Here is a 20,749-nt window from a genome sequence, read left to right on the forward strand (position 1 = left end):
TTACAGGGAAGTAGAGTGAACCAAGGGGGTGGGGGGGTTCATCAAGGAGAAACAAACAGAACTTTCACACCATAGCCTGGCCAGTCATGAAACTGGTTTTCAAAGCTTCTCTGATGCATACCGTGCCCTCCTGTGCTCTTCTAACTGCCCTGGTGTCTGGCTGCGCATAACCAGCAGCCAGGCGATTTGCCTCAACCTCCCACCCCGCCATAAACGTCTCCCCCTTACTCTCACAGATATTGTGGAGCTCACAGCAAGCAGTAATAACAGTGGGAATATTGGTTTTCCTGAGGTCTAAGCGAGTCAGTAAACTGCACAAGCGCGCCTTTAAACGTCCAAATGCACATTCTACCACCATTCTGCACTTGCTCAGCCTGTAGTTGAACAGCTCCTGACTACTGTCCAGGCTGCCTGTGTACAGCTTCATGAGCCATGGCATTAAGAGGTAGGCTGGGTCCCCAATGATACATATAGGCATTTCAACATCCCCAACAGTTATTTTCTGGTCTGGGAATAAAGTCCCTTCCTGCAGCTTTTGAAACAGACCAGAGTTCCTGAAGATGCGAGTGTCATGTACCTTTCCCGGCCATCCCACGTTGATGTTGGTGAAACGTGCCTTGTGATCCATCAGAGCTTGCAGCACTATCAAATAGTACCCCTTGTGGTTTATGTACTCGCCGGCTTGGTGCTCCGGTGCCGAGATAGGGATATGGGTTCCGTCTATGGCCCCACCACAGTTAGGGAATCACATTGCAGCAAAGCCATCCACTATGACCTGCACATTTCCCAGGGTCACTACCCTTGATATCAGCAGATCTTTGATTGCGTGGGCTACTTGCATCACAGCAGCCCCCACAGTAGATTTGCCCACTTCAAATTGATTCCCAAGTGACCGGTAGCTGTCTGGAGTTGCAAGCTTCCCCAGGGCTATCACCACTAGCTTTTCAACTGTGAGGGCTGCTCTGATCTTGGTATTCATGCACTTTAGGGCAGGGGAAAGCAAGTCACAAAGTTCCATGAAAGTGCCCTTACGCATGCAAAAGTTTCGCAGCCACTGGGAATCGTCCCAGACCTGCAACACTATGCGGTCCCACCAGTCTGTGCTTGTTTCCTGAGCCTAGAATCGGGGTTCCACTCCATGAACCTGCCCCATTAGCACCATGATGCATGCATTGGCAGGGCCCATGCTTTCAGAGAAATCTGTGTCCATGTCCTGATCGCTCTCGTGACCGCGCTGACGTCGCCTCCTTGCCCGGTATCGCTCTGCCAGGTTCTGGTGCTGCATATACTGCTGGATAATGCGTGTGGTGTTTAATGTGCTCCTAATTGCCAAAGTGAGCTGAGCAGCCTCCATGCTTTCCTTGGTATGGTGTCCTTACAGAAAAAAGGTGCAGAACGATTGTCTGCCATTGCTCTGACGGAGGGAGGGGCAACTGACGACATGGCTTACAGGGAATTAAAATCAACAAAGGGGGTGGATTTACATCAAGGAGTATTTCAGGAAGGGTTCCAATGAGAAACGGTGCACCTAAGTAATTGTTGTTATTGGAAGAAGCAGGTTGGTCTGGCCTCTTATTGATACATGGCTAGATTTACCTCACTGCACCTTCTCTGTGAGTGACTGCAGTGTGACCTAGAGGAATGAGTCCCCTAGACTGGGGGTGGGGGGGAAGCAAATGAGTACAAAACAAATCTGGTCTATTTCTTGTTTTGATCTACTCCATCTATCTTTTACATCTTTGATTAGCAGCAGATGGTGAAGAAGGACTGCAAGCCATCCACATCTCATGGCTGCTCAGCAGAAGATGGTACAAGAGGACTGCTAGCCATCCTCATCTCTTGTCTGCCTGGCAGTAGATGGTACAATAGGACTGCTAGCAATCCGTATCATCTACCTGCTCACCATAAGATGGTTCAATAGGACTGACTGCAGGACTAAAGAGAATGACCTGGTCAAGTCACTTCTAATGTAGTTCCTGCACCCATGTCTGGCCAGGAGCACCTCAGACATGATGACAGCTATCAGTCCTATTGTACCATTTACTGCCACAAGGCAATGGGTTGCTACTGTTGTGTAGCAATGCAGTACCATGTCTGCCAGCACCCAGGAGACATATGGTGACGGTTACCTGAGTGGGCTCCATGCTTGCCGTGGTATGGCGTCTGCACAGGTAACTCAAGAAAAAAGGCGCGAAACGATTGTCTGCTGCTACTTTCACGGAGGGAGGGAGGGAACGGGGGCCTGACGATATGTACCCAGAGCCACCCGCGACAATGTTTTAGCTCTATCAGGCATTGGGATCTCAACCCAGTATTCCAATGGGCAGAAGAGACTGCGGGAACTGTGGGATAGCTACCCACAATACAACACTCCGGAAGTCCACGCTTGCCTTGGTACTGTGGAAGCACTCTGCCAAGTTAATGCACTTAGAGCATTTTCTGTGGGGACACACGCACTCCAATATATAAAAACGATTCTAAAAAAACGACTTCTATCAATTCGACCTAATTTCGTAGTGTAGACATACCCTTACACTCCATACACATAAATCCTTAAGGGGGCTATTTAGGGATCTGGGGCAGAAATTGGGGATTGGTCCTGCTTTGAGCAGGGGGTTGGACTAGATGACCTCCTGAGGTCCCTTCCAACCCTGAGATTCTATGAATACACCTCAGCCAGCCGCCCCTCTGACACTGATCTGGAGTTTGTGTGAGTCGCCCGCCCATATCCAGAGGCTGCTCAGGGAGGCGGACACCCCCACACTAGAGGGCTCTGATCACTGGGAAGGGAGGAGAAGCCGCTTTTTGTCTTTCCTTCTCTCAGCCTCATTTGGGCTTAGCATTTTGGAGAATGAACTTCCTGGGTCAGAGGCAGTCGCTGGTGCATCCGGGAGCCCGGGCTGAGCCGCTGCGGCTCCCTAGCGGGGTGTATGCGGGGAAAGCCCTTCGCTAGTGTCCCTCTGTGCACAGCCGGGGGGACTTTCTCCTGAGACAGAGACTGCAGGTGAGGGAGAAACCCGGGGAAAGGGCCGGGGCCGGGGCCGGGGCCGGGCAGGAAAGTGACTCTGCACCAACGGCCCCTCCTCGCCCCAGCTCTGCTCCCGGGGGCGGGGGTCTGCGAGTCCCGGAGCTGCTGCCCCCCCCCCCAGGCTCTGCTCCCCTGAGTGCCCGCAGGAACCGAGCCAGCGCCGGGAGAGGGGCCGGGCCAGGGACCGAGTCTCCCAGCCCGAGCGCAGGGGGAGAGACTGGAAGGGGCAGCAGGAGTAATAAGTGGGGAGGGAGATTCCCTGTTCCCAGCCCTGCCCAGCTTCATTCACTGACAGATCTATTCCAGTCCCTGCAGGGAGCTGGGGTGGAAAACGAAGAGGAGACAGATCAAAAATCCAGGGAAAATAAATTGCCCGATGCGCAGGGCCCGTGGGAACCATTCCTGGCCCTGGGAGAGTGGATAGTGTGCGAACATCACCAGGGCTTTTCTGGCTGTACCTCTTAGCCCTGCTGAGCCCGAAAGAGGGTCCCCTCTGCTCCCGGGAGCAAGGAGGCAGAAGGGGTGAGGACTGAGAGTCTGGAGGAGGCCACACAGGGGAAGAAATAAGGAAGCAGAACTGTGGAATTGTCGCTGGCACGGCAGGTTGACATTGCCTGGTTCAGGTTCCTTCAAGAGGTGTGTGCATTCACCAGGGAGACACTGGGGGTTTCACTCATGCGACAACAGGAAAGCATCACAGAGTCAGTCGTCCAATGCTGGACAAAGAGCTCTGCTAGAACAGGGAAAACAACCTGATCCCTAATCAAAGCGAGCAGAGCTGCCAGCTTGCTGTTCCTATGTCTGAGTAGGTGGGATAGATCTAATGCAGGAGATACTTGCTGTTTCAGGGGCTGGTGACCTTCAAGGAGGTGGCTCTGTATTTCACCCAGGGGCAGTGGGAACTTCTGGACCCAGGTCAGAGAGACGACATGCAGGAGAACTATGAGTCCCTGATATTGCTGGGTAAGGATTCCTTTCTTCTCAGAAGAATGGGGAGATCTCTGAAGTGCTTGAGTCAGCACCAAGAACAGGGCCCAGCAAGCACATAGGGAGAGGCAGACACTGCTCTGAAGAGCTCACAGTCTGACTGTAAAGACACTCAAAGCGTGAGGGGGAAACAGAAGCACCTAGAGGGCAAGTGACTTGCCCTAGAAACAGGCCACATCATTCGCAGGGCTCTGAATAGAACTCAGGTCTTCTGCATCATAGCCTATGTCTGCATGACAAGCTAGGGGTGTGGTTCTCCTGTCTGTGTACACGTACTCCTGCTAGTTCTCTTTGAGCCAGGGTGAGTCTAAGTAGCCACCATAGCAGCAGCAGAAACATGGCTGAGCCCTGCCACTTACAAACCGGTGGGTCTATATCCATGCCTCCGCTGCCACTACCTAGGCTACTGTGGCTACACTGCTATTTATACTGGCACTAGCTCAACGAGAGCTAGCACAAGGATGCGTCCACAAGCAGGGGAATCACACCCCGAGCTCGTTGTGTAGATAGTCATAGGCTAATGTCCAATCGATTGGCCCACACTGCCTCCATATGGGCTCATCATCCTTCTGGATGGAGTGATAGTGACCCCTGCGGGTGCACCTTCACTAGGAAAAAGGTGTGTTCTTACCCTGAGTTAAAGTCTATGGGGGAGCTTAACGGCAGCCTTGAGCTACTAAGTCCTGTGAAAACTACAGCCTGCCTTGTCTTCACTCGTTTTATCTTGTTTTATCTTGTGCCTAACTCGAGTGAAGACCACACTTTTTGCCTGAGGGAAGACAAGCCCTATTAAAGTTGCCTAACATTTTCTGTTATAACTTTCCATCTTCAGTTGTAAGATAACTTTAACAAACTAACTGTTCAGACTCAAATCTCCTATGCTTAGAGGGGATGGCCGTAAGGTTGGAGAGATGCTTTTCACTGTCTCCATGAAAATGCAGCCAGATTTGACAAAAAGTTATCAGCTGCAGAAAATTACCACTATGGTTGCAAAAGATGGAATTGCTTTGATTTTTTTTTATTACAAAAAAAGCCTATATCATACAAAAATATGTCAAAAGAATGTTGTATTATTAAGATTGCAAAATCAAGCACTCAAAAGTTAGGAAATGCCAGGATTAGGTTCAGCCCTCTTATGCATGATCACAGAGTTTTTTGCGCAGGATCCTGCCTCATTCAGTGTTCTGGATGAATGCTGCTCACCAGACCTCTGACTGTCCCAAAGGGTCTCCAAGAGCATTTCCCCCTCTGTTACAGGTTTACCCAAGTTCACCACCAGCAAGGGAAGGAACTTGATTGAAATTATGGAGCTTTTTAGTAGCATCTATTTAATGAGTATGTGACAAACTCTGATTTCTCCTCTTTCCTTTCTCTGAGTAGACTTTCCGATTCCTAAACCCAACGTGATCTCTCGGATGGAAACAGTGGAAGAGCTGGGTGTCCCAGATCCCCACGCCGCTAAGGAATGGGAGATCCTGAGAGTAGCCCCCACAGGTGAGGGGTCAGTATTAAACCAAGTAAGAAACCATTTGCAAATTGTGCTAACAAGATTCCTACAAAGACCCCGTGAGCTCCCCAGTTCTACCTCGGGTCAGGATTGTCCCCAGCAGGTGTCCTATGCCCTCATAGCAGACATCACTCACGGCCTCCCACCCAGCCTGACTGACATCTGGCAATAGCTCTCTTTCCTGAGTGTTCAGATGGATTGTGGAGGCAGGATTGGTCATCTTCTTTCTCTCCTCTGGGAAAGGGCTTGGGGGGATTCAGGTTGGGATCCGTGAAAGGACTTAGGCATTGCAATGCTGGGCATCACAGGGCCTAACTTTTAGGCAGCTAGTAAATTGCAGGAACAGTATTGCGATTCACAAAGCCTGAGTTAGGCGCTGAGTTTCCCTGTGCAATGAATGGGTTGAGATAAGTGCCTAAGAATGGGATCCACAAACTCTAACACCTCAGCTGAGCTAGCCAATGCGAGATGCTGACCAGAGGGGCATGTGCTAAGCCCTGCCCCTCTCTCAGAGATAAGAGTCCAGGCTGCTGGGAGGTGCCTAGCTCTGCTTAGTGATACACCAGTGGGAATCCCTCTCCTGGAATCAGGTGGCTCAGGGGCCTAAGCTGTTTCTTGGGGGAATGAGGTAGGTGCTTATCTCACTCTACACAAAACCTCCACCTGTAGCCCAATGATTAGAGAACTTCCCTGGGATGTGGAAGATGGAGGTTCAGTTCCCCCTCTGCCAGAGAGGGTGAAAGGATTTGCACAGGGGTCTCCCACATCTCAGGAGGGTGTGTTTACCACTGAGCTATGGGATAGTTGGAGGTGGGACTTCCTTCGCCTCTCGTGGTGAAGCTGGCTGAAGAGTGGCTGGAGCAAGGGGGCTGGAGCCCGGGTCTCCCATCTCAGTGCCCTAACCTCTGGACTATAGAGTCATTCTTTCTCTCTGGCCCAATGACTATTTCACTGTGGATAAACACTTAATCGTTGGGGAGGGAACGAGAGGACGAGAGCACACACAAACAGGTCTATGTCTGTGGTCAGTGCATCCACCTGGGAGACTCTGGGTCCAGTGCCCTTGCTCCAGTAACTCTTTCATCATTTATCCGGAGTGCAGCAGCTCCAACGGGAGAGATGGAAAGAGCACCTCCTGCCACTGCCAATCAGAATATCCCAGAGCTGAGTAGCTGGAGCACCCTCCTGAAAGGTGGGAGGATTTGAACAGGGGGTCTTTCTCCCCTTTGGGTGTGGGGAATTGAACTGGAGTCTCCCACATCCCAGCTGAGTGCTCTAACCTTTGAGCTAAAAGCTATAAAGTAGGTATTACTGCCACCTCCTCTGCTGGCTGGATTTTGAATGGGACCTGATCTTGGGGGCCACCTGCTGGATTGGGCACTGCATACATGTAGGCGGCTGAACACCTGTCTTCCCCTGGTTCATTGATCACTCTGGGGCTTCGGTGGGAGATGGGCGTCCAGATGCCTAGAATGAGGCAGCCGTGCACATGGCCAGAGGCAGGAACATAGGCACCCAGGGAACTTTCATTTTAAAAAACTTCAGTGTCAAGTGAGGTTAGGCGACTGGAGTGGAGCCAAAACAGGGACCTAGGTGGCTAAACCCAAGATTTGGGGGCCTAAGTCTGGGGTTTAGGCACCTAAGTACCTTGGTGGATCTCACCCTCAGCACTTAGCCCTTCTGTTGTACCCATCTCCCCTTTCAATGGTTCCCTTTCCCCTGGGCACAGGGAGTGACTCCTGTCTGGATTCTCTCTCTGACCCAGCAGATGATGGGATGGGGAGTGAGCATGAGGAGGAGAATCTGGAGCAGGAAAGTCCTGAGATGGTGGAATTGGACATGATGTTGCTGGGAAGAGCTGAAGAGAACATTTTCCAGAGCCCTGAACTTGGAGAAACCTGTGAGAGTCAGTGTGGACTGGAGAGGCAGCAGGAAAACCACCCAGATGAGAGACTAGGGATATCCACTCACCCAGGAGAAGGTTTTAAGGAATTCAACAATATCAGCATCAACCGGAGAACAGATAAGTCAGAAACCCAGAAAACATGCACTGAGTGTGAGAAAACCTTTTCTTGGAGGTCAGAGCTGCTAATCCATCAGAGATTGCACACGGGAGAGAAACCCTACAAATGCCTCGACTGTGGGAAAAGTTTCACACGAAGCTCAAACCGTAATGCGCATCAGAGGATCCACACAGGAGATAAGCCCTATAAATGCACTGAGTGTGGGAAAAGCTTCAGCCAAAGCTCACACCTGATGAAACATCAGCGGCTGCACGTGGGAGAGAAGCCCTACAAGTGTACAAAATGTGGAAAAAGCTTCAGTTGGAGCTCAGACCTTATTGTTCACCAGAGAATTCACACAGGAGAGAGACCCTATAAATGCCTCGACTGCGGGAAAAGCTTCAATCGGAGCTCGAACCTTAACACTCATCAGAGGGCCCACATGGGAGAGGGCCCCTACAATTGCACCGAGTGTGGGAAAAGTTTCAGCTACTGCTCCTCCTTCATTAGACACCAGAGAACCCACACAGGAGAGAAACCCTACAAATGCACCGAGTGTGGGAAAACCTTCTTTGAGAGCTCGGCCCTTATCAGGCACCAGAGGAGCCACACTGGAGAGATGCCCTACAAATGCACCGAGTGTGGGAAAAGCTTCTTCGAGAGCTCATCCCTTATCAAGCACCAGAGGATCCACACTGGAGAGAAGCCCTACAAATGCCCTGACTGCAGGAAGAGCTTCAAGCAGAGCTCATCCCTCATCAATCATCTGAGGACCCACACCGGAGAGAAACCCTACAAATGCACCGACTGCGGGAAAAGCTTCACTGTGAGTTCTGCTCTGATTAGACATCAGAGGATCCACCTGTGATCAACACCAGCTGCGAGTTTCCCTTTGGGGGCTTATGTGAGGCCTGAAGATAGGTCTGGGAACCAGAACAGGAGGCTGTGGATCCTTTGAGGTATTGGAAAGGGCCCTCAGAAAGCCTGCGTCTTTGGTCTCTTGTTATTCATTCAGTGACCTTGTCCCAGTCTGTCACTGAACAGAGCTGCCTGGAGAAAGACTATGCTGTTTGGGCTGAATCAGGCAGGGACTGGATCTCACCAGGTGTCAGTATGGCATCGGGCGTGATGGGGCTCCAATCTCAGATGGGCTGTCTTGGTAATGCACATTATTAATGATTAGAAAAGACTGGACCTTATTTTCTCTTTCCCTGGTGGTCTCCTCATCTTCTTCTCTCTCTTTTCCCTCTGTCCAGTCACTGGATTGAAGAGGACCCAGGAGAGTCCCTGAGAGAATGTACAGAGGTAAAAGAGAAAGCTGTGAATCCGAGCTGTCCAGTCAATGAAACACCCCCAGAGCCAGGGAGATCTGGGCATGGGTGTGTTGTGTCCCAGCAGGTCTCCAGGAGGTACCAGCTGGGTGGGGGCCTGCAGAGCTACAGGAGGAGAGGTGCCCAGCTGGCACAGAAGCAAAGCCAGACATCAGGCTGATCTCCTGTGCTGGGGTGGATTTGGAGGGACACTTCTCATGTATCAGTGGAGACCCAAGGGGCAAGTATTGCTCAGGATCTGATTGGATGGCCCAGTGAAGGATTCCTCTGTGTTTCCTGTCTGTAACTAACTCACAGGGCCCCATGTCTAAACGCAGCTTGGAATCACATTTGGTCTTCGCCCCACAGTAACATCCCTAACTCAAGCGACCCAGCGACAATACAGACATAGGTTGTAATGAAGATGGAACCTAATCCAGTCTTCCCTAAATGGGTTAAAAGCTCAGGCTTCAGGCTGTGTACAAGGACATAACTAGAGACCTTATGACCATGTTAAAGTCAGGTGAGCGGAATCTGTGCTGTAACCAGGACCTGAGTGATAACTGTTGTGTAGATGGGGCCTAGTGTCTATAACTGTTTTTCCTTGCATGTGGGAGGCCTCAAAACTAAAGTTCTAACCCTGTTAATGAGCCCAGCTTGAAGCCTGGAACATGCCTAGGCTAGAGTATGGGCCCCTAACATGTTTATTTGCCTGTCCACCTGGGCAAGAAGAAACACTGTAATTACACAATCTGGCCAGAAACTCAGCTGGTGTAAATCAGTGTAGCTCTGACACCAATAGAGCAATGTCGATTTACACTAGCTGAGGATGTGGCCAGGTGATTTCTGTAGGAGCTCTGTATCGGGGCTGTCTGCACTCTTTCCATTTTCTGCCTGCCCTAGTAAAGAAGCTTTGGTTACTGTATGTGTGTGTGTCTGTGTGTTTATTGGGAACCCAGAGGGACTGCAGCCAGGTAACTGAGGAGCCCACAGCATTGGCCTCTCAGTGCATGTTGTGCATGGCGCATTGCCCAGTGTTTGAGGTCTGGAGACCCTGACACCCTGAGGCTCACAGTTTCCATTTATCTCTGAGTCATCCCTCGAGCCTCTCATTAAAAGACTTTTCCCAAGGGGCCCATCAACTCCAGAGCACGCAACTGGAGCAGGTTTTCCCCTGGTTTGGGGCAAATTGGTGCCAACTCTGCCAGCACAAAGATGTCCTAAAGCCAGCTTAACATAGCATTGGCTTGTGCGGAGGCAGAGAAGCAGCTCCTATACCACCTACCCTCTCTGTGGGTGGTGCAGAGACATGGCTACACCATACCCTGCCAGCCTCTGGCTGCTGTACTGGCCCTTTGGGGGCACTGGCAACCCATACAAGTCAGGCTGGTCTAACCTGTATCTGGGGTCAAGTGCTCCTAGGATGGGGGGAAAATAAAAGATTGCTTAAATACACCTTTTCACCTCCCTCCTGAGTTGCACTGAACATGGAAGCCAAGGATCAGGGCTAATAAGATGTTTTAAATAGTGGGACTCATACAACAGGTGCTAAATGCCATTGGTAGATCACACTAGCTTTTCAGCAGATCTCAAGCTTCATCCTATCTCTGCCCATCATCTTTTCAGCTTGTTAGGTCTTTTAGGGCATGGTTCTTATCTTCTGTAGAGCGTTTCAAAATGTTCTTTGTTGTTGTTTATTTAATTTCCTGAATTTTGTTAAAGTTGTTGGTTCTCTGTTAAATGGACTCTTGCTTTCATGCAGGGGAAGACTAAAATCAACCAAAAAGCAACTGTGCTGGATGCAGGAATCACTGGGTGAAGTTCTGTTGCTTGTGTAATGCAGAAGTTCAGATTAGATGGTAACAAGGGTCCTTCTGGCTTTAACAGCTGTAAAAACCTTTATAATAATAATAATAATGAAGTCTCTGTTCTGCAGTGATGTAATTTGTCAGAGATGGAGAGCAAAGCATGCCCGAGAACTTTACAGTAGTTGTGAAGTCCCTGAATGAAGTGTCAAAAGCCTTGAGTGCAAGGCCTGGCTTGGTACTGACTGACTTGCTTATGAGTCCTGGGCTTCATTTTTCCCCATCTGTGACCCCCTAGCCACCTGTGTAAAGAGCTGTTCGAGCAGTGGATGGAAAGTGTTTATATAGCTCTCAGTGGGGTTATTATTACTCAGCTGCTGTATACAAGCAACGCCAGTTGACTGCCATCATCTTCTCAGAACAATGGGGCCTATTGTGTAGTATGCTGGACTAGGACTCAGGAAGCAAGAGTTCTAGTCTTGGCTCTGCTATAGGGCTGCTGGGTGACTTATGGCAAGTCATGTCCCCATCTATAAAGTGGACGCTCACCTCCTTTCTAAGGCATGTTGAGAGAGGTATTTAAGAGCTGAGTATTGGCATTATTCAGAAGAGACTGAAGTTTATGCTTCCCTATTGATACTGCATGCTCCAGGCTTGCTGCTTTCTCTTTGCTCTCTGCCTTGGGCACTAAGTGGGTTGTTGAAATCCCCAGATATGGGCACTGTACAGCTCATATTCTACAAGTACCCCAGCTCTAAACTGCAGCTGGATTTGCCTGGGACACTGCAATGGGAGGCTGGGAGGCAGCACTCAGAGAATCACCTAGGTGTAGGGATGGCCTGTGTGCAGGTGCTAGGCACGAAGAGACACTCCACAAGGCATTCACTTCCGTCTCCAAGACATACTGAGAAACCACATGCACCCCAGCTTCATCCAACTTGTGATCTCATGTGAAACCTTAATGGTAGCCTCTAAGATGTTAAAATAGAATAATGTTACGTGTGTGGGCTATGTGCCAGTCACATGTGCCTACAGGGCTTAAAATGGAGGAGTTGCAAGGAGTCAGACCTGGCCCAAAAACACAACGAAAGTTAAACCAAGACGAATTGCTGAGGGGTGCACTTTCAGCACTGTCTTACCAAAGCCGCTGCTTCCACATTATGATAGACCTGCCCCGCCACCACACACTTTTTTCAGTCCAGTCCAAGACTGTGCGCCGATCTGCTGACGTGAGAGTGGTTTTGCACGGGGGTGTAAGTTATTGACAGCACTGCAGGAGGCTTTCCTTCTCATTCCCATGTGGTTACATTTTTTGTGTGGTGGGATGTGTCGTTAGCTGTCATTAAATTAAGGTTTGGTTTGTGTTCATAAATGTTTGAGGACTCTCAGACAGTGAAGTTCGGGTGACGTTCCCTGTGCTCTCTATTCCTAGCCTGCAGCTTGCAGAGGTGGTGGGGAGTCTCTCCATTTACAGGCGAGTCCTTAGCACAGATTTATTTGACTTGAATATGGTACCCATATCACCAGGGTGATCGCCAGACTCTCACATGGGGAAGTCATTGGGGGCATCAGCAGCAACTCACCCAAGACACTTCACCCCGGATGAAGCGACTTTGTCCTGAGTGTGACAACCTGCCTTAGGCCTAATTTTCAGGGAACTGCACTGGTGCTGGACAAATGATGACAGAGTCCCTAAAGCACTCTGCACATCTCTCAAGGGGAGCTGCTAAGGTACGGAGCTCTTCCCCCACCCAAAACCAACCCCTCTGTGCCTCAGTTTCCCCAAATGGGGGAAATAAGCCTGGCTGGGGGTTGTGTGCATAAATCCATTAATGTTCATGAAGTGCTCAGATATGACAGCGCTAGGAGCCATAAAAGCAGGTGGAGACCCTAGAGTGGCACAGGAAGGTTACCTGTCCTCTGCAGATGTTACTGCTCAGATGTCCTGCCTAGGGGAGGCTCTTTAAGGAGGTGTCTGCACAGTATGGCTGCCCCTCCCCACTCCTTGAAGGTAGCAGGTGAGCATGGAGATGAGGAGATTCCATGAGTCCGGGGAAGGGGAGATTCTGTGGGTATCTGAGATTGTCCCAGGGATTCCCCTAATAAAAGAGCCCCAGAGATGATGGGTACCTGGCCCCAAGGGCTGCCCAGAGCCCTGCAAGGTCTCTGGTTCATTCCTACTTTTCAGGAAAGAGACAAGGATACTTGATCCCTCCTGTGGGGAGCTAGGGAGGGAGTTTCATTGGTTGTGTGAAGCCAGGTCCTACATTCAATTGGATGTCATTTCTCCGTTTGGATGTAAGGTCCTAACTTCTCAGCACCACATCCAATCAGTTCCACATTTCAGGGTGTGTTCTAGGCAGCAGTGGACAGAACCCTGTTGATTTTGGTGACAATCAGGAAAACTGAAAGTGGGGAATGGGAAGCACATGGAGCCCCGGCATCCAGTGAACAGAGCCAGCAGCTCCAACCATCCCTGTAATAATCTATAGTTATTATTTATTATTTGTATTGCCATAACAAGTAGGAGCCCTAGTCATGGACCAGCACCCCATGGTGCTAGGCACTATACACACATAGAACAAAAAGACAGTTCTTGCCAAGAGACAACAGAGGGGAACAGATAGATGAGGGAGCACAAGAAAACAATTGTCACACTGTCTGGAGTGGCTCACAACTGTGAGTGCTAATCTCAGGGCAGACTGTCAGAAAACCGGGCAGACATCCCAAACTGGAGCTGTGTTCTATAATTAGATTTCACCAAGCCAGTAACAAATGTGAACTCCTGGATCATTGTACCAGTCTTATCATGGAGTCACAGACAGTCCCCTTAGACTCTCCAGCCTATCTTGCCACCTAGACAGACTGGACTTAGTGATAATAGTCACATAAACCAAAAATTACACCACCTCAGATTGCTTCCAGTCCCAAGGGACTAGCCACTTACCCCAGATCAATGGGTCCTCCAGATCTCACCCCAAAGACAACATTGGCACCCAGTTCTATAGTAACCTAGTAGTAGGTTTATTAGCTAAGAAAAGGAAATGAGAATTATTGAGAGGTTAAAGTAGTAAAATATAGGTACAGGAAAGTCACAGTTTGTAAGTCCAAATGGTAGCAGTAATGTAATGAACAACCAGATCTGGGAATCTTGGCTTTGCATCTGGTGCCCTTCCCTGTAAGAGTCCATACAGTCCAGAGATGCAGGATCATTCCTGGAATCCATACATATAGCTTCTTGTCACCGAAAACAAGCTGATGGAGTCTCTACACACACAGAGTTTTCCTTTGATGATGGTGAGTGAGGAATGCAGTTTGAGTCATTGGCCACCAATTATCACCATAATGACCACTTGCTTTTCTGTTGAAGTCCTTTATTAGCATCCCACAAGATTTCTTTGTTGTTTACTTACAGGGGTATGCACAATGTAAATGTTTGCTATTTCATTATAACAGGAACAAAGAGGTGAAAATAATATGAAAACTATTGGGATGTTATTTGTGAATTGTAAACACCAACCATACTTTCATAGAATACCAGGGTTGGAAGGGATCTCAGGAGGTCATCTAGTCCAACCCCCTGCTCAAAGCAGGGCCAATCCCCAATTTTTGCCCCAGATCCCAAATGGCCCCTTCAACGATTGAACTCCCAACCCTGGGTTTAGCAGGCTAATGCTCAAACCACTGAGCTATCCCAATCTGTACTAATACACAAGTGAATTGGCCTGTGGCCCTGGATTGACCTGGTCTGCCAGCAACTCTACAACAGCGGGATCCCTGGGGTGCAAACTGGAACTGGGGTACTGCTGAGCCCTCTGGCTTACCAATAGGGTGACTGGATGCCCTGGTTTTATAGGGACAGTCCTGTTATTCAGGGCTTTTTCTTATATAGGCACCAATTACAACCCCCCCCCCCCCCCCCAATATTTCACACTTGCTATCTGGTCACCCTGCCAATAGAGGGGGATGGAAGGGGGACCTGCAGGGAGCTCGTGGGGGAAATGGAGGGATGCAAGGAGCCCTTGGTGACTGCAGTGAGCTCAGGCTACACAATGTGCATGTCTGTCTGCTGGAGGACATTTTCACATCACCATCAATTTTACACCCATCCTGGGAGTTTTCCCCCCTGCTCGATGTGACCATCACAACTCTTCCAGCCCCAGCTTCCAGTTACATCCCAGTATATGCGGGCAGCCAAGACAAGACCTGCCCCATGCATCCCTTCTCAGATGGGTCTTAAACCTGAAAAGCCATTTGCAGTTCAAACGTGCATTAACACGGTGCTCAGCAGCAGCAAAGCGGGCCGCCCTCAGCAGCTGTTGTCATCAGAAGGCTAGTTTGGCCTCTGGTTACTGCTAAGGAAGGGGGAGGGGGATTCTCCGAGTCTCTCTGGCTTTCGTCTGACCAGGATATAAGGGATTGAACTTCCTGGGTCAGGAGCTGGGGCTGTTGCCTCCATTGTGAGCCGGACTGAGCCGCTGCTGCTGCTGTGGGGGGAGAGTCATTCCCTACCGCCCTTCTGTGCCCAGCTGGCGGGACTTTCTCCGGGGCTGGAACCAGCCCCTGGGGCAGCCTCGGGCTCTGTCGACATCAGCTTCTGAGCCGCAGACTCCAGGTAATTGCAAGAGGGAACTTGGAGAAAGTGCGAGGGCCCGGCAGAAAGCGAGCCGCGCTGGCTCTGCCCAGATGGCCCCTCCTCACCCCCAGCGCTTCTCGCTCGTCGCATGGCAGCTCGCTCCCGTTCGCACTATTAGGAGCCAGGCCAGCGATGGGGGAGGAAATGCCTCCGGGCTGGACCCTGCCAGAGGGGAGGGCAGCGGGGGAAGGAAAGCCCAGAAAGGGGCAGCAGGAGAGAGAACTGGGGAGGGGAGTTCCCGGATCCCGAACCTGCCCAACCCAGCTCCAAGTGCTGTGGTCACTGATACATCAGCTAGTAAACCTGCCTTTTAAAAACTCTTATTCATAGCCTAGGTTACCTTATACAAAAGCCATCTGAGAATTGACTTTCTTGGTTTTTTTTAACTAGAAGAGCAGAGAGAGGAAAAGCCAGTTGTTGCCTCTGCTTAGTCCCTGCACTTGGGGATAATGTCAGGGGAAACCCCTAAAATGGCTCTTTTGATTGTTATTAGTCTTGCCCACAGATGAGTGGGCTGGGTTCTTTGCAGAAACAAATAAAAATGTCCCCCTGCCCTAAGGAGCTGCCAGTTAAGGGCTGGGTGCTCTTGCCTTGCATTTTGTGTCATTCACCCTCTGCTCTGCTAATCTGAAATGGTTGTGTTTTCCCCCACTTTGCACTTAATCTGCACCGGTGTAAATGACAAGTATAAGGCTATGGGGAATGAGGCCTTGGTGTGCTTCTGTGAATAGTTACTCACATGAGTGAATAGTTGTAGGACTGGTCCCTAAATTAATACATGCCATCAGTGAGAGTCATAACAGAAAATCTGAGGGATTAAGGGGTACCCAGGGCAACTATGAGCTCAGGTGGCTACTCCGGAAGGCATAGTCTGACCTCCTTTAGAATAGGGGTTCTCAACATCTTTCTTTCTGAGCCCCCTCCTCCCCCCAAATTGCTATTAAAAACTCCACGGCCCACCTGTGCCACAGCAACTGTTTTACTGCATATCCAGTAAATTAAAAGCCAGACCTGACATTAGGGGGTAGCAACCAGGGCCCCACACCACAGGGGATCCCGCCAAGCTAAGTTACTCGGACTTCGGCTTTAGTCCTGCATGGCAGGGCTCGGGCTTCAGCTTTCTGCCTTGGGACCCAGTGAATTTCAGGCAGGCCTTGCTCTCTGGTTTATTTTAGAGGACCCCCTGAAACCTGCTCACGGCCCTTCCAAGGCACCCTGGATCCGAACCTCTGCTGTATAGCACAGGTCAGGGAAGATCACCCAGTGATTACTGCATTGAGCCCAATAACGTGTGGCTGAGCTAGAGAGCACATTTTTCTTTTCTTTTTTTAGAAAGAGGCATCCAATCTTTTTAAAAACTTTTTAAATGATGGAAAGTCTACCACCTCCCTTGGGAAGTTATTAAAAATTATGCCTTAATTCCATTTTGAGCTCAGCTGCCTGCATCATCCAGCCATTGGATTTGTTACACCTTTGCCTGTGAGGTTAAAGAGCCTTCTCAGTTCTAAAATAATTTGTCAACTGATTATTCCTGTTTCCTTCTGCCTATGCTTGGAGCATGACTCGTGTCTGGATTCTCTCTTTATCCCAGCAGGTGTCAGGACTGTGAGTGATAACAAAATAGGCGAATCTTCAAAGCCTTGTTGGAGAGGAACTGCCTGAGATGTCTCCAAAACGATCCAAAGGAAACGTGTCTCAGAATTTGGACCAGGGAAAATCCCTTAAGAGTCAGGGCAGGTCAGAAGCACAGCAGCAAAACCCTTCAGAGGAGAGAGAGGGTAAGTCCACCCACCGTGGGAGAGGCGTGAGGAAACGCAAAGACACCATCGTCCGCCAGAGAACATATGCAGGGGAGAGGCCCAACATCTGCATCGAATGTGGGAAAAGCTTCACCCAGAGCTCAGACCTTATGAATCATCGGAGAATCCACACAGGGGAGAAACCTTATAAATGTATTGACTGCGGGAAAAGCTTCAGCATCAATTCAAACCTTATCCGTCACCAGAGAACCCATACAGGGGACAGACCCCACAGCTGCTCTGACTGTGGGAAAAGCTTCACAGACAAGTCGACCCAGACCCAGCACCAGTGCGTCCACATGGGTGAGAAGCCCTATAAATGTATCGACTGTGGGAAGAGCTTCAGCCGCAGCTCCCACCATAAGAGGCGCCTGAGGAGCCCTCCAGGGAAAAGGCAGGACAAATGCATCCAGCGGGACAGCGCTGCCATTGGGAAGGTTAAAAAAACTAAAACATCAAAGAAGAAAACCTCGACTATCGAGATCCCCATCACGTGTGCCGAGTGCTGGCAAAGCTTCAGCCAGAACTCGGACCTGGTCAAACATATGAGGATCCACACAGGAGAGAAACCCTATGAGTGCAGTCACTGTGGGAAATGCTTCAATGTCAGTTCAAACCTGATCAGACACCAGAGGATCCACACAGGAGAGAAGCCCTACACATGCTCTGACTGCGGGAAAAGCTTCACTGACAAATCTACCCTCACCCAGCATCACCGGATCCACACAGGAGAGAAGCCTTATGAGTGCATTTACTGTGGGAAAAGCTTCAGCCGCAGTTCCCACCACAAGAGGCATCAGAGAACCCACACAGGAGAGAACCCTGTGTCCTTCCTGCCTTTATGGCCGTACCCCACTCAAGCATGTTAGGGGTTGGGGGAGGGAAGGAGAGTCCATCAGAGCAGCAGGAGGCAGTAGCTAGAGGAGATTGGAGCTTGTGGGATCTGCTTTCTGGGGGTTAGTGGGGTGGGAGGGAGCTGGTATGGCTTTTTAGCAGGGATCATTAGGGGAAGGGGTTGGTTCTTGGGAGAATTGGTTGTTTTAGTGGGTTGGGACTAGGGATGGGCAAGGAGAGCTGGCCAGTGGCTGGGGTTTGTATTGGGAGGGCGAGTAGCTGGTAGGATAAGGGATATGTTTGTCTTGTTAAATTTTTACTATTGGCCTGTGTAGAACGGGTTGTAGGTTTCTTGCCATTTCCAGGTAGGATGAGTGTCTACACCCCTGAGAACACCAGCGGGACTAACCCAGACGGGGTTCACTATGGAATGTCTCAGCAGAGACGCCATGGGGACCGAGCGGGGTGCTAGCCGTGGCTCTTCCAGGAGAGGACTGCAGCACAGCTTTCACGCTGTGTGTACCAAGGGCCTCTCTCCAGCAGCAGCACATTCACATCTCTTTTAACTAGTTCAGGTCAAAGGCAAATGAGGCCAGCTCCCACTCTGGTGTTAGGACATGAGAGTCTCATTTCTACTTTAAACAGCCCACTCAGTTACTACCATTGCCTTCCTTTCTCTTCTGGAATAGACAAGGCTGTGCTAGACCAGCTGTCATACATGGGGACTCTGTATGCACCGTAGAACAAATAGCGATTAACAAAATGTTTAAACCAAAAATCATTTCCATTTCTTTGTTCTTGTGGTTCTTACTGTCTCTGGGCTTTGATCTTTCTTCTGTTCCCCACCCCAAATGTAATCAGTTCAGGGAATTCATGGCACTGTTAGCAGAATTCAGGTGACCTGTGAGCTGAAGAGGTCACTTGGGACTAATGTGACTCCTCACCCCAGGAGGCCAGACACTTCCAGAGGGGAGCAGCCTGTCTTCTCCTCCCCAGCAGCAGCTGAAGCATTGCTCCTTTCTCTCTCTGGGTCATCCTTACCTACTAGGAGGTGTAGAATTGGACTTCTTCAGACATTTTAACCTACCTCACACTTCCCAGTCAGTTACCCTCTTTGTGTGTGTGTGTAATCCGTCTGTAGCTGTTGAGGAATCCTGAGCGCCTTAATTATTTTTTAATTCTTAATCTACTATTCTCTCTTAAAAAGAGACTGAGCTGGCACAACCCCTTGCTCAAATTATTCCCTTTGTTGATCACTCCAGACACAACCTATGTGCCTTTTTTTGCTGACCCATTCTAAGCTCGCCCGTAGCCAGATGTGTGTCTCTTCCCTCACAAATCCCCACTTGGGGCCCATCCCTTTCTGCCTCCCTAAAATTCCCACTAGAATTTCATTTGGGCATGTGCTTCACCCTTCCTTTCTGTCCTAAACAGTTGTCACTATTTAAATACCAGAGTTATTCTGCCTTGGAGTTAAGTTCTAGTGAAGTGTTTCATGATGTATTAGGTGACGTTCTATTAGGTAACCTCTGATGACTATACAGATGCACTGGGATGGTGGCTGAGTATCAAGCCTTAATGTTACTACTTCTTGATGATTAATTCAAGGGTGTCAGACTCATTCTGTGCAGATGGCTGAATTACAATTTCTACTTGTAGAGCCCTGCAAATTTGGGGATAGCCACAGACCATGTTTGTGGAGTGTGGATCTGTTGCGGATACAAATTTTGTGTCCATGCAGGGCTCTGTCTATTTGCGCTAGACTTGCAAGAGTTCTCACCAATCAAAATGTGGAGCAGATTTTCAAAAGAGCTCTGTACTCAGCAGCTCCTGCCTTTCCCAGCAGAGAGGGAAGGATTCTCCATTGCTCTCAATGGGAGCTGCTCAATACTTTTGAAAATCTGGCCCTTAGAGTCCCTGAGCCAGGAGTGAAAAGTTCACTGGCCAAGAACATCTTTCGGTATTGTCTGAGTACAGAATGTGCCTCTAATTAACAAAGTTAAATAGACTCTCAAATTCCAAGACCACAAGGGACCATTGCTCTGATATACTGTATTGCATTTCAGGACTTAAAAAGTCAGTAGGTAGGTCATTTAGGTAACCTCTTTTTCTCTGTGCTCTAACGTTCCCTTCTATGTGGCCCCCTTATGACTAGTCTCCCCTGTGTGTGTGTGTGTACGCGCGCACACACACATCATTTTCCCCACCCCTCTCCTCCCTGTTGGCATTTCTCCCCACAGCAGGAGTCAGCTGTAGAAGGGGGATGCAGGTCAAAGCCTGTCTTCTGGAGGTGGTGGGGGAGAGGGTTCTGTTCCTGGGATGAAAGGTTGATGTTTTCCTAAGCCTGGTGCTAAGGGTAGGCATTGGCTTGTGAAAAGGAGAGCCATTGACTAGAGGGGTGAAGAAAGGTGCGGGAAAGTGCTCATTTGCTTGTGTCTAGTCGGGAACTAGAATCTTTTACTCCAGCATCAGTTCCCTGCTGGAAGCAAGCAGCAGTGGATTATGCTGAGTGAGGATTCTAGACCAAGCTATGTGCCTAGAGAATGGCAGAGATGAGAATTCAGAGAGGGAACCCCCGAGGTACCTTTTCTTCCTGTGCTTCCTGCAGGGCAGATCCACATACCAGGCTGTACCTGCATGCCATAACAGTTCAGAGTTAGAGAGCTGGCCCCAAACACTGACTGAAATCAATAATGCAGAGAGGGAGTGAAATTAAGGGTCATGGGACTGTTCCCCTCTGAGAACTGAAATGAGCAGGAGTTAGGGTGTGTTTACACTTAAAATGCCACAGTTGCAGCACTCTTCTGCTTAGTGAAGAGAGCTTTTACCATCAATGTAGG

The 20,749-nt window shown here is 49.7% G+C and overlaps 2 protein-coding genes across 7 annotated transcripts; both read left to right on the plus strand.

Moving 5' to 3' along the window:
* The first annotated feature begins 2,848 nt into the window (after positions 1-2,848).
* LOC142069070 (uncharacterized) lies at positions 2,849-9,760 on the plus strand. 5 transcript variants are annotated; one of them, XM_075119416.1, is made up of 4 exons: positions 2,849-3,004; positions 3,877-3,991; positions 5,396-5,509; positions 7,288-9,760. In XM_075119416.1, exons 2-4 carry the CDS (start codon positions 3,958-3,960, stop codon positions 8,391-8,393), a joined length of 1,254 nt encoding a protein of 417 aa, XP_074975517.1. In that variant the 5' UTR covers positions 2,849-3,004; positions 3,877-3,957; the 3' UTR covers positions 8,394-9,760. The 5 variants fall into 5 exon arrangements, with proteins under 5 accessions (XP_074975517.1, XP_074975518.1, XP_074975519.1 ...); XM_075119417.1 differs by having other exon boundaries at positions 7,291-9,760; XM_075119418.1 differs by lacking the exon at positions 3,877-3,991.
* A 5,307-nt stretch (positions 9,761-15,067) lies between these two features.
* On the plus strand, positions 15,068-18,696 carry LOC142069072 (uncharacterized). Of its 2 annotated transcripts, none has more exons than XM_075119423.1 (2): positions 15,068-15,255; positions 16,868-18,696. In XM_075119423.1, the coding sequence occupies exon 2, from the start codon at positions 16,940-16,942 to the stop codon at positions 17,942-17,944; it is 1,005 nt and encodes a 334-aa protein (XP_074975524.1). In that variant the 5' UTR covers positions 15,068-15,255; positions 16,868-16,939; the 3' UTR covers positions 17,945-18,696. The 2 variants fall into 2 exon arrangements, with proteins under 2 accessions (XP_074975524.1, XP_074975525.1); XM_075119424.1 differs by having other exon boundaries at positions 16,871-18,696.
* The last annotated feature ends 2,053 nt before the right edge of the window (positions 18,697-20,749 follow it).

Source organism: Caretta caretta, chromosome 14 (genome assembly GCF_965140235.1).
Source record: "Caretta caretta isolate rCarCar2 chromosome 14, rCarCar1.hap1, whole genome shotgun sequence".
Classification (NCBI taxonomy): domain Eukaryota; kingdom Metazoa; phylum Chordata; order Testudines; family Cheloniidae; genus Caretta; species Caretta caretta.